Below are 12,917 nucleotides of genomic sequence, written 5' to 3' on the forward strand. Positions count from 1 at the left end.
CCAACTCTGTTTCATCAGCTTTAAAACTCCACCTAGACTTGCCCTGGGGAAGAGTACTCTTTGGAGCCTGTCAACATTGTTCTATCTATCTTCTGGATAGGACCACTGCTGTGTGACTATGTACAGCTTGGCTCAGTGATGACAAGGGTCTGAAGGGAGACAAGAGAACAGTCCATGCATTTTAAGGGGGCAAGTGTTAAGGAGGGAAAGGACTTCTCTAGGGTGCTACCAGTGGCTGGGAGAAAAGCTAGGGAGCAAAGAGCTGAAATTAATGTATAATTTAGACTGATTAGCAGCAAAAGCTTCCTGACAGTAAGGTGCATTAAGCTGAGGGATGGTCAATTTCTCTAGGAAGAGGTAGAAACATTTGAGTCATCCAAAATGAGACTGGATGAAGCATTAGAAAACATACCGCAGGAACAATCCTCCATTGGCCTCTGGGGGAGGATCTAGATGACCCAATAGGTTCTTCTATCTTTAATGTATGATCTTAATAGGGTCTCATTAAACAACGGGAGGTGATAATACAATGTGCTTCATGGTTTGCTTGTACAATTTTATCACGTCTATAGTACTAGCATGATGGATGCCCGAGACACAGTACTATACATATGTTATATTACAGATACAGCTGGTAGCTGTGCCTAGAGTTAAGGTTTCCTAATACTTATAAAAGGTCCTGTTTTCACCTGTTTATAACTTTGCCACTCTAACCATTCAGACTGAAATTTCCCATGTCGGTATCTGTGCCTCACTGGAAAGGTTCTAGCAAGAATGATGCAGTCATTTCAGAGAACAAGTTTAGGAAAAATACTTTTTGACAATGTTAAAAAATTCTTACCCTCGTTATGTTGAGAAGCCCTAGTGACTCATGCTTTGGAGGAAGGACTAGAAATTTAGCAGGTGGTCCCGCTGGGGTCAAGGATGTGCCTTTGCTGACCCCGTGAAGATCTACCCAAATTTGGTGGAGTTATAAGCCTCTGAAAATTGCCATTTGTATGTTTCAAAGAAGCTTATTAGATGCTAGTGACAAAATTCCCTGAAGATTCCATCTTCATTGAGCATGCTCCAGCCCCACAGAGCATGCTCCAGCCCAAGGATACAGGGGCTGAGCAGTACTTTTCTTGCAATTATACCTTCTTGCTGCAGGGGCCATGGTGGCACCAGAGTTGCCCACACAATATTAATTCGGACCTCTTTTGTGTACACATTATGATACAGTCTTCAATTACAGTGGAACCTCAGAGTTATGAGCTTACCGGTCAACCGTAAACTTTATTTGGAACCAGAAATATGCAATCAGGCAGGAGCGCACACACACATACACGCAAATACAGTACAGTACTGTGTTTAATGTAAACTAACAACAAAATAAAGGGAAAGTCTAAAGAAAGATGTGACAAGGAAAGGAAACTGTTTCTGTGCTTGTTCCATTTAAATTAAGATGATTAAAAGCAGCATTTTTCTTCTGCACAGTAAAGTTTCAAAGCTGTATTAAATAAATGCAGCATTCACTACACAGCCCTACTTCATTCCCAGAGCCTGGTCCACACAGTGCAGTGAGTGAGACGGGTCCAGTGGAGAAAACTGGATCATGTAATTAGAGATTGTATCATAATTCACATGCATAAGGGAGTCAAATTATGGTTGTACAGGCAGTCTTACTTGAGGCATTTCCTAACTTCGGAGTGCTTGACTGTGCAACCTAATGGACATTTTTACCATAATGTTTTTCTTAAATGTACTACATAGATTGACTTGTATGTTTAACAGATACTGCAGCAAATGCTGATGGGTAACATTTACATTGTGCATGATCAAAGGCTCCCTTCCTAGAACAATGACCGCCCAGAACAGCAGGGGCAGAAATCATCACCATCACTCACCATCTCTCTAGAGAGAGTAAGTGCTCCAAATAAGCAAGATAGGGGTCAGGAGCAGCGTGCCTTGTGTTAGGCAGGTAGGGAGTGCCACATTAAAGCTGAAATGTTTTGCATAAGCAAGTCCTGACTCCCAGTGTTTGAGAGCTAAGGATAGTAATTCCCAACGGCTGATGCAGGCATGTTGACAAGCTTTGACACAAGCTACCCTAGGATAACATTATGTTATATATTAAAGGTTCGGGCAAACTTTATTGGGACAGATTAATTTCAACAGCAAATTTCCACATATACTCTCTAAACGTATTCAAGTAAAAGGGGGGGGGGGGAGCATACGTCACTCTCACTCACCTTGAGCAGGTTTAAAGATAGACAAGCGAGATTTCCAATGAGAGGTTCAGCACATCCAGATGATTTGTCCCAAGAACCGTTAATACATATTAATACCATCCCAAATTAATTGTGCTGAAGCTGTTGGGAATACCAGCCTTAACTCTCTAACCCTGAGAGTCAGGATGGGCACCTCTTCCTTACCTTTTTTTTTTTGCTCACCTGGAGCATTGACTCTCCCCATAGGGGGAAGAGAGGTTTTGCTCAGCATTATGGTCAGGCTGCTGTTGCTGTTGCCTTGGGGCAGCCAGTGTTCTTGGGAAGGGCTGGAAAGCCTTGTGCAAGTCTTTGGTCATGTGCAATGTTAGCTAACACATAGACAAAATGTACAGTGTTAACAAGTAGGACTTCAGGAATACGTCTGTACCTTTATGAATCAAAGTAATTTTTGTATTCAATAATACGAGAGAGTGGAAAAAGCTAAGAAATAACCCAGCCTGACATGATAGACCTTTACTAGAATTTAGCTTTTATAAATAATTAAAAGTTACTTGCAGGAAAAATATGCCCAGTACTTGGGAAAGGTTCCATTTTGACGGCTTCGGGAGAATGAAATAACCTAATCATCCCCAGAGCGTGGACAGCAGCAGGGCAAGCTTCCCCATGTACTCTTCCACTAATACGCCTTAAACCTGAGCTGGAAGGACTACTTATAGGAATGGGGTGTTCTGTCTACATGGTCTATAGTCAGTCCTTGACCCGTCTTCCCAAAATGATACCAAACAGCGTCAGCTGTGGTGGGGTTTTGGTGGTATGAACACCTGTCTATTAGGACTCATATCCAGGGCTTCTCAGACCCTCATAAACTGTTCCTTCCCCAAGGTATGGAAAAAGTCTACATCAGGAGAGGCTTGCCATTTCCCTTCCTCTATGCAACCCCCCGGTTTATACTCCTTCACAACAAGCAGTCACACCACAGTGATCTGCTTTCAGCCACGGACCGACTCCCTCTGGAGCCCATCAGTGCCTTTGTGTGGCTGAGGTCTTGGCAGAGTGATGCGAGGATTCCTCTCCAGGCTTTACTTTGATAGCACCAGTGCTCTCAGGCCCTGCGACTCCAAAAGCTAAGAGGAGAAACCAGACCTGAGAATTGCCACTATGTCTCTTGTGTACAACAACTTCTCTCGCCCCTCAGGCTGAAGCCAATGGACTTGTCTTTAGGACCTCACATCTTCACTCCCAATCCCTCAGCTGCTGCTCATTCAGAAAGTGATCCCCTCTTCCTTACATTAAGTCAAGTGTCTCAGGCTCCCCACCAGCTCTACACAATGTTGGCATGCCTGTCAGTGTTCCCCGCTGGGCCCTGCCTATCTGCAGTCTGACCTCCTTACCTCTGCTGGCACTAACCTAAGGGACAGGGCAGTGGCCAGCAGCAAGGGGAGCAGGTCAAAGCACAAGTGAAGATCAAAGAAGTTCCCCACTGTAGGAAGCAAGGTGGGGACTTGCTCCTGCAAGGAGCCCCACCCTACCTCCCACCAACCAGAAACCTTCCTTCCTTCCCAGCAACCCCATGTGACCCCAGTAAATCTTCAGATCCAGTAACAGACCTTTGGGAATTAGCTCGTTCCATAAGGGTTAACATTAGTTATATGCTTGAATGATGGCATAATTATTGCCGTTCTCCACCCTTTAGAGGCTGAAAGTCATTCGTACATTCTATACATGAATACATTTCAGGACGTGGTGTAAACTCAAACAAATACTGTTATGTTTGGAGTTAACACAGTCACAAGATCTTGTGTCATGTGTTGGTGAGCACAAGCACCGAACAGTGAATGACCCAAACCGAACATTCCCTGTTAATCATTGTAAGACTGCTGCCCTACCCAATCAGCTCCTTTAGGAGTTACAGATTTGCATGTATGGTTTTCTGCAGATTTGTGAACATATACATTGCGATGCCTCGAATACTAGCCATAGCCAGCCTAATTTTGATACTGGAACAGTAGGATCCTAAATAGTGTTCAACCAGAAGTGCACCTTGAGGGACAGTGTACAATAAACAGAGAGAGTGAGCGCACCAGGCATCTAATTCTTTAGAAATGGAGCTTTCCTCCCAAAGCTATTTTATTTTTGCTTGGCCATAAACAAGACTAGGAAATGGCTATGACATCCCACCACTGGTGGTCTTAAGATAACCAGGGTTGACCCTTGTTAATATGTGGATGGGGAAACTCCAAGGGAAATCCCGGGTGCTGGTGCAGGAAGTTGTGTGGGGATTTGAGGTGGTGAGGGTGCTATAGGATGATGTGCTGCAGTTAGTGCCCTATTTTGGGGACAATGTAAGACCGAGTTCCTGAACACGTCTGATCATAGAATCATAGAATATCAGGGTTGGAAGGGACCTCAGGAGGTTATCAAGTCCAACCCCCTGCTCAATGCAGGACCAATCCCCAACGGAATCATCCCAGCCAGGGCTTTGTCAAGCCTGACCTTAAAAACTTCTAAGGAAGGAGATTCCACCACCTCCCCAGGTAATCCATTCCAGTGTTTTACCACCCTCCTAGTGAAAAAGATTTTCCTAATATCAAACTTAAACCTCCCCCACTGTAACTTGAGACCATTACTCCTTGTTCTGTCATCTGCTACCACTGAGAACAGTCTAGAGCCACCCTCTTTGGAACCCCCTTTCAGGTAGTTGAAAGCAGCTATCAAATCCCCCCTCGTTCTTCTCTTCCGCAGACTAAACAATCCCAGTTCCCTCAGCCACTCCCCATAACTTATGTGTTCCAGTCCCCTAATCATTTTTGTTGCCCTCCGCTGGACTCTTTCCAATTTTTCCACATCCTTCTTGTAGTGTGGGGCCCAAAACGGGACACCGTACTCCAGATGAGGCCTCACCAATGTCAAATAGAGGGGAACGATCACGTCCCTCCATCTGCTGGCAATGCCCCTACTTATACATCCCAAAATGCCATTGGCCTTCTTGGCAACAAGGGCACACTGCTGACTCATATCCAGCTTCTCGTCCACTGTCACCCCTACGTCCTTTTCTGCCGAACTGCTGCCGAGCCATTCGGTCCCTAGTCTGTAGTGGTGCTTGGGATTCTTCCGTCCTAAGTGCAGGACTCTGCACTTGTCCTTGTTGAACCTCATCAGATTTCTTTTGGCCCAATCGTCTAATTTGTCTAGGGCCCTCTGTATCCTATCCCTACCCTCTAGCGTATCTACCTCTCCTCCCAGTTTAGTGTCATCTGCAAACTTGCTAAGGGTGCAATCCACATGATCCTCCAGATCATTTATGAAGATATTGAACAAAACCAGCCCGAGAACCGACCCTTGGGGCACTCCACTTGATACCGGCTGCCAACTAGACATGGAGCCATTGATCACTACCCGCTGAGCCTGACAATCTAGCCAACTTTCTATCCACCTTATAGTCGTTAAAGAGCCCATAACTTTTCCAAAAGATTAAACTGTTAACCCTGATGGCCCTGGCTAACTACTAGTTTAGGTAACTCCATTCTGCCTCCCTGAATTCCCCTATTATCTTTTACCCCTAAGGTATTTGCACTGTAGTGGCAGGAGGAAGTAACCAAAATATGTAGAATTTGTAAAGTGATCTGGGGCTCAGAGATGAAAATTGCTGTATGCATTTAAGATATTAGAAATTGCCAACCAATGTTTTAGATTTCAAATTCCATTCACCTAACTAGGAATAGTTCTACATTTTTAATCATTTCTGGAGCTACTGAGAGTATCATATAATAATCAGGTGTTTATCGTCAGAGAAGCTGCAGCAGTTTGCATAGCTTTGTTGTAAGATTTGTAGGCCAGAGAAACCTGCACACAGGGATTGTTTTTGAAGGAACTGAAAAGGAAGGAGGTAAAAAGAGGAAGAAGGAGGAGGAGAAAAGGCTCTTACTTGTAACCAAGGCCCATGTGCTGCATAAGGATGCTCCTCTGTAGCAAAGGCTCCTTCTACTCCTGTCGATACAAACGTGATTGCTGTATCCCCTGTAATACTTTTATATGTAAAGTGCCGTCCATGTAACAGCCTGCCCCTGGAGAATAGAATACACATACATAAATGGAGAGGTCATAAGCAGGTCAGTACAGACCCATCACAAGATATACACTGGAGTATCTGTGATCACTCTGAGGAATACATCACACCCCAGTAACCACAAATTCTCAGTAAATGTACGAATGACTTTCACAGCCTTGTCCCTTAAGTGCGGGTCACAAGTCTCTTCTGGAACTCTGGAAGAGCACATGTGCCCTCACACCCTCAGTCCCAAGGCTCCACTTCAGCATTACAATTCTTCTAGCCAAGGAAGACTGAATGGGACTTTACTAGCATCCCATTTGCACCAGTCACCCCCACTGATGCATAAGGCACAGAACTCCCAACTCCATCAGCTCAGAGAACACCAGCAGGACTGAGTACAGAATTCACATCTCTTCTGTGGTGGCGCAAAGCAGTCCCACTAGGATAATGAGCTGGTCCTAACTTCTACAAATTAATAGCTCATGTTATATATTAATCTATTACCTAGTAATTTATTAAATTTAGTCTGTGCCAGTGGACTCTTTTTAAATAAAACATTTAGGAGAAGAGAAACATATTTGTTCATCTATAATAAATAATACTTTATTGTGATGGTGCTTTCCATGTAGGAATCTCAAGTCGCACCAAAGGCATTTTTCAGAGTAACAGCCGTGTTAGTCTGTATTCACAAAAAGAAAAGGAGTACTTGTGGCACCTTAGAGACTAACCAATTTATTTGAGCATGAGCTTTCGTGAGCTACAGCTCACTTCATCGGATGCATGCCATGGAAACTGCAGAAGACATTATATACAGTATATGTATATAATGTCTTCTGCAGTTTCCATGGCATGCATCCGATGAAGTGAGCTGTAGCTCACGAAAGCTCATGCTCAAATAAATTGGTTAGTCTCTAAGGTGCCACAAGTACTCCTTTTCTTTTTATCAAAGGCATTGAAGTTCACAGCCTCAGTGAGATGTGAATATGTTATCCCCATTTTACAGCTGGAGCTAATTAAGGCACAGAGAAGTTAAGTGACTTCCCATGTGAGCTGGTGTAAACAACTATGGATAGAATTCATATCCTATTCCCAGCCTTGTGCATTAGCCCCATGTCTATCTTTTCTGGACATCCAGGAAAAATAATCTGAATTAACTAAAGGTGTGAATTTGAAGTGGATTAGTTAAATCCTATTAAATCCCTATGTGAATGCTATTAATTAGAATTAAAGTGGCCTTAATTCTGAATGAGGGTGTTCACACAGGTGTTTAATGTGGTTTAACTAATCCTCTGCAAATTCACACTTTTTGTCATTTGGATTAACCTTCCTGGATGTACCCATGTAGACAAGCCCTTAATTTATGATGCTGCACAATTCAAATCATAAATATCTAGTGATCTCAGCCTGACCAGTACATCTGAGAGAAAAAAGTTTAGAGGCAAGTTACTGCATCCTTTACTGCATTTTTAATTTTAAAGTAGTCAACAAAAATTATAATTGTAAACTCAGTAAGAATTAGTGGCCTTCAGTTTACTCTAAAACTCAAAGACCAGAACTTTCTTACAATTTCTGACAAAAGCATTTAAACAAAAAAATCACTAGCTGAATTTTCTGGAGATTTAGACAGGTCATTAACTGACAAAGCCCTGATCCCCTTCTTAGGTGCAACTTCTCAAGATACAACCTTTACAGTATATGTGCAGTGCAACATGTGCACTTAGGTGTACAAGTGACAGAATTTGCATACACAAAACTGTGTGCATAACTGATATCAAATGTTTGCATAGAACTGCACAAGTTAAAGTTGATGTCTTAAGGGACTTCTGTGACAGGATTGTAGGAGCCATCCCTTGGTTTGATAAGATACTTTAGCAGCATCAGTCTGATCAAAAAAACTCTGCCGATCAACCCCCCAACATAAAACATGGGAAACAAAAAGAGTAAAACAATTTCGGCATGATGAACTTATGTGCACAGTAGAAAGACAAGGTGGATGAAGTAATACTTTCATTGGACCAACTTCTGTTAGGTGAAAGAGACAAGCTTTTGAACTACACAGAGCTCTTCCTCAGGTCTGTGGATGGTGTCATCTGTTTCTTATGTTTTTGGCAAAGTGTCTCAGCTATGGTCTTTTTAAATTTGTACAGGATCATCTGTATGAAGAAACAAGGCCATAAGGCAGAATTGTAGCCATTAAAGCAGAGCTCAAAGAAACCAGCTCCTCTCACCTTAGACAAAGTGGAATCAGTGCGCCAGACTCCTGGTTGAATTTCAGGTGCACGCTCTCAAGCTGCCTTGTGCGGATTAGTTCATGAGGAATGATAGCTGCTGAGCTCTCACTCTCTAAACTATCCTTACGGCTTCTAAGAGAAAAAACAGAGTGTACCTATTTAGAACCTGAGACTCACATTCCAACGATTGTCAGCCTTGTGAAAAGACAGCAGAAAAATTCAATGATTATTTAGAGCAGTTCCATGAAAGCTGTCTAACGCAAGGACACAACAGCCTGCCAGAAGGACATAGCTAATTTGCAAGCCACCCATGTCTCCATTTTACAACTGTGGCCCACAGACTACAGATCCTAGCATGCAATGCTTCATCTTGATCCAGTGACCTTAAAAGTTCTGGAAATAAAGTTTAATAAAGAATGGGAGTAAAATTATACCGTGAAGCCAGAAGCATGACAAAATGTTCTGTAAGGTACAATGCTGAATGGGCAGAGGCAAGGCCTCATAGAACAAATGGGGTGTGGGTGACCTGTTAGGTCCCACAGGCCTTGCCTCTGCCCATGCAGCATTGTACCTTACAGAACATTTTGTCATGCTTCTGGCTTCACGGTATAATTTTACTCCCATTCTTTATTAAACTTTATTTCCAGAACTTTTAAGGTCACTGGATCAAGATGAAGCATTGCATGCTAGGATCTTATTCTTTAAGAAACGGGGCTGTCTGGAAAGCTCTGTGCTGTCCTGACTCACTGCTATAGAAGCTTAGCGTTAGAGAGCTATAGTAAAGAGACATAATCTGAATCAACCCCACCCTTTTCCATCATCAGACCAACCAAAGGCTTTAGATGTTGCATAACCAGTTCTTAAACACTCTAACTTCTGCTAGCATTAAGTACAATATTCAAAGTACAAAAGCCAGACACAATTCACAGACTATTTGTAGACCGTTTTCCCTTTGAAGCAGAGCTGCTTTAAAACAATGCAGTCTTTATATTATATTTTACAAGGGCAGTACATTACACATGGTAATGTTGTTTAACTTAGAGGGTACATTCTGCAATTATGAACTTCACAAGACAGAATCTTCGATATAATCAGCTAGATATCTCAAAATACCAGATCATGAACTAAAATACTTTATATGTTCAAAGAGTAGCATTATAATTCCTTTTGTGTTTGTAGAGAACACAGGAAAAGATGGTGCCTGACCCAACGATCTTACATGCAATAAGAAAACCCCTCTCCCAAAAACACATCAAACAAAAAGCACTGATTGATCAGAAGGACTGGGATCAAGGACAGAAAGGGGTGGAGACAGCGAAGAAGCCAACTGGCTGGAAAGGGAAGGACATATAGAGTGCTATCAACTTACATGATGTCAGAAGAGACAGGGTTTACATTTCTCTTATCTGGTTTAAACCAGGACACAATCCTGGTTTAACAGAGGCAACACATTGCTAGGGTCTCATCTACACTACAGAATCATTGGGTTTGGTTGGGGAGAAGAGAGGAGAGGAGAGAGGAAGGAGACTGGCTGACAACACTCCAAGCACTTGTCCCCTCACAGTTAAAACATGCTTGCAATTCGATCCTGCAGGGCAGACCAAACAAAATGTTACCATGTCACAGTGCAGTTCAGGAACATAATTAAAATATGGCTTGACCCTTTCTATGCTGTAAGATGGAGCCATGTCTCAGATGCAGAATGTGAGAATCATGATGTAACAGCTTGTCCACCAAGGATGTTGATTTGGGTCTGTCTTCACTGTAGAGTTAACTCGGGCTCTTACTCCTCTCACCATCCACATCTACAACTCTCTCACCTGAGTTTGATGATACTTTAAATCTGGGCTAGCTGGCTCATCTAGGGCTATAGGCTAAAACCTAAGGGAGGCTTTCAGGAGGGCTGGTAACCTACTCCCACTATGCAGTGAGGAAACAGGCTAAACAACTTGAGTGCTAACAGTCTTCCAATGCCTTTCCAAAATTCCAACCTGCCCACCGCCCTCTTGTGCCAGAAGAGCAGACATGTTCTCCCAGTTTATTGGGAAAGAAGCAGAGCAGCACAAAAGACCATGGTATGTGTCCCCTGCAGCCCTAGTGACACACATGGGCGAGTGCAGCACTGGTGAGGACACAGTAAGTGGGCTTTGCACTGTGACTACTCCTATCCGGGCTAGGCTAACCCAGGTGCTGATCACCTGAATGCCAGTCATCAGATTAACTCTGCAGCGAAGACACATCCCTTTGTAGTCTAGCTGGCATCTAAACCTGAGAGTTTAAACTGGTTCATTTTTTACAGCTCCATGTAGGTGGGGCCTTAAAACAGTGGAATGGGCCAGACACTGAAGAAAACATTTTACAGTTTGATTACCCAAGAAGTGTATGGTTAATTAATGATCAATTGACCTTAACCTAAGGTTTACCTGAACTTCCTTATCAGATCTTATACACACATTACCCTGTGGGAAAGTTAGGCTTTGTCTACATTGCCAATTGAATGACAAGTTTTGTCGTTCACAGGTGCTTAAAAAAGCCCCCCCAAAGACAAAGGTTTTGCCGAGGCAAGTGGCAGCGTAAACAGCTCGTTGTGCCACAACGCACACCCTGCTCTGGGGAGGTCAAAGTATTTTCTCCGCAAAAGTGCCGACAAACAGCGTTTACACTGCCCAACTTCTAGCGACACAACTGTGCAGTGTAGACAAAGCCTGAGCCTGTCATCTAGAGCAGAGGTGGGCAAACTACGGCCTGCGGGCCACACCTTCCCGGCCCTTGAGCTCCCCTCCCCTGCTATTCCCCCCCCCCACAGTTATGCCGCCAGATGGGCAGCTCAGCTTGCACCCACCCCAGTCCTGCTGCTCTGAGTGGCATGGTAAGGGGGCAGGGAGCGGGGCGGTTGGATAAGGGGCAGGGGGTCCCTGGGAGGCAGTCGGGGACAGGGAGCGGTTGGATGGGGCAGAGAGGCAGTAAGGGGATGAGGAGCAGGTGGCAGTTTGATAGGTGTGGGAGTCCCGGGGGGCAGTCAGGGGACGGGGGGGGAGGGAGGGGTTGGATAGGCATGGGAGTCCCAGGGGACCTGTCAGGGGGCGGGGGTATGGATAGGGGTTGGAGCGGTTGGGGTGGGGGTTGGATGGGGGGGTCCCCAAATGGGGTGGTCGGGGACAGGGAGCAGGAGGGGTTGAATAGGGGGTAGGATCCCAGGAAGGGCCAGTCAGGGGCAGGCAGTGGGAGGGGGCAGATAGGGGGCTCGGGCCAGGCTGTTTGGGGAGGCACAGCCTTCCCTACCCAGCTCTCCATACAGTTTTGCAACCCCGATGTGGCCCTCAGTCCAAAAAGTTTGCCCACCCCGATCCAGAGTTTCCAATTATTCATTACCAAGCCCCCCAACAGAATGTCGGCCACCAGAAACATAAGAGATTTTAGACCTTAAGTTTATTAACTCATGTGCAATTACAGAATTGGTGTACATATGGGCATATCCAGAGTTATTCAGCAATTTTGTTAGTGAAGATGGCAGACTGGGTATCGGCCTTTTTCTACCCAGACGGGTTAATGCTTTGAGTGGCTTCTGTCCGGGAATTTAAGTTTAAAATGGGTAAGCATTTACACAATAGAGCTCCATAGAGTTTATCACAAACCTAAAGCGTGCAAGCTCTCTAGGGTTGGGGAGGTTTTTTGTTTTGTTTTTAATTCACTAGTCTGTACAATGCCTAGCACAATGGGCCTCCGATTCCTGATTAGCCCCCACAGGTGCCAATATAATAATGATAACACTGTGAAGCTGGGCTTTGTAGGTCATATTAAAAACTCTTAAAAAGAAAAGGAGTACCCGTGGCACCTTAGAGACTAACCAATTTATTTGAGCATGAGCTTTAAAAACTCTTGTTTTTAAATGCGAATGCTGCTTATGCATTATGTGCTCACAAGACGACATTTACTAATATATCACTTAGCTGTATTTCAAACAGGTTTTCTCAGACCCTAAATAATTAAGACTTTACATTAATCAGTAACCAGCCACTCTGTTAAAAAGGGTGAATGGGTGAAGCAATGTGGCAGTTAACATTTAAGTAACATCAAATAATTAGCAATCCCTTCAGCTAAAAGCCTTTCCACAATGGTTACAACTGCCGTGTTTGTTGTTTCTTTGAACGGCAGGTTGTTCCTCTGACTGTGGTTGGGGGTGGGATCTGTTTACATTAAAAAGGGTAAAGCTGGGTAGCTGAATCGAGGTTTAGGCCCTGTCTACACTGAAACTTTCTGAACACTTTGTGACACAGATCGTTCTAGACATGTGCGTCCACACATAATGTAGTTAATAAAAGACAGTAGCTACATGGCCTACATCACTGTATTCCTATAATCAGGTTGTAACATGCCTTTTGCTATATAAATGTAAACCCACAACTTTGAATGTGTAGCACAGCT

The 12,917-nt window shown here is 43.9% G+C and overlaps 1 protein-coding gene across 3 annotated transcripts in view; it reads right to left on the reverse strand.

Moving 5' to 3' along the window:
• The window catches only part of SUFU (SUFU negative regulator of hedgehog signaling), a 121,348-nt gene that overhangs the window by 17,252 nt on the left and 91,179 nt on the right, over positions 1-12,917 (reverse strand). For all 3 annotated transcript variants that reach the window (XM_048858169.2, XM_048858168.2, XM_048858171.2), the window contains exons 9-10: positions 8,490-8,624; positions 6,136-6,274 (exon numbers count right to left, since the gene is read on the reverse strand). In XM_048858169.2, the coding sequence (XP_048714126.1) occupies positions 6,136-6,274; positions 8,490-8,624 (274 nt within the window). The remainder of the gene's footprint in view (positions 1-6,135; positions 6,275-8,489; positions 8,625-12,917) is intronic.

This window comes from Caretta caretta, chromosome 7, assembly GCF_965140235.1.
Source record: "Caretta caretta isolate rCarCar2 chromosome 7, rCarCar1.hap1, whole genome shotgun sequence".
Classification (NCBI taxonomy): Eukaryota; Metazoa; Chordata; order Testudines; family Cheloniidae; genus Caretta; species Caretta caretta.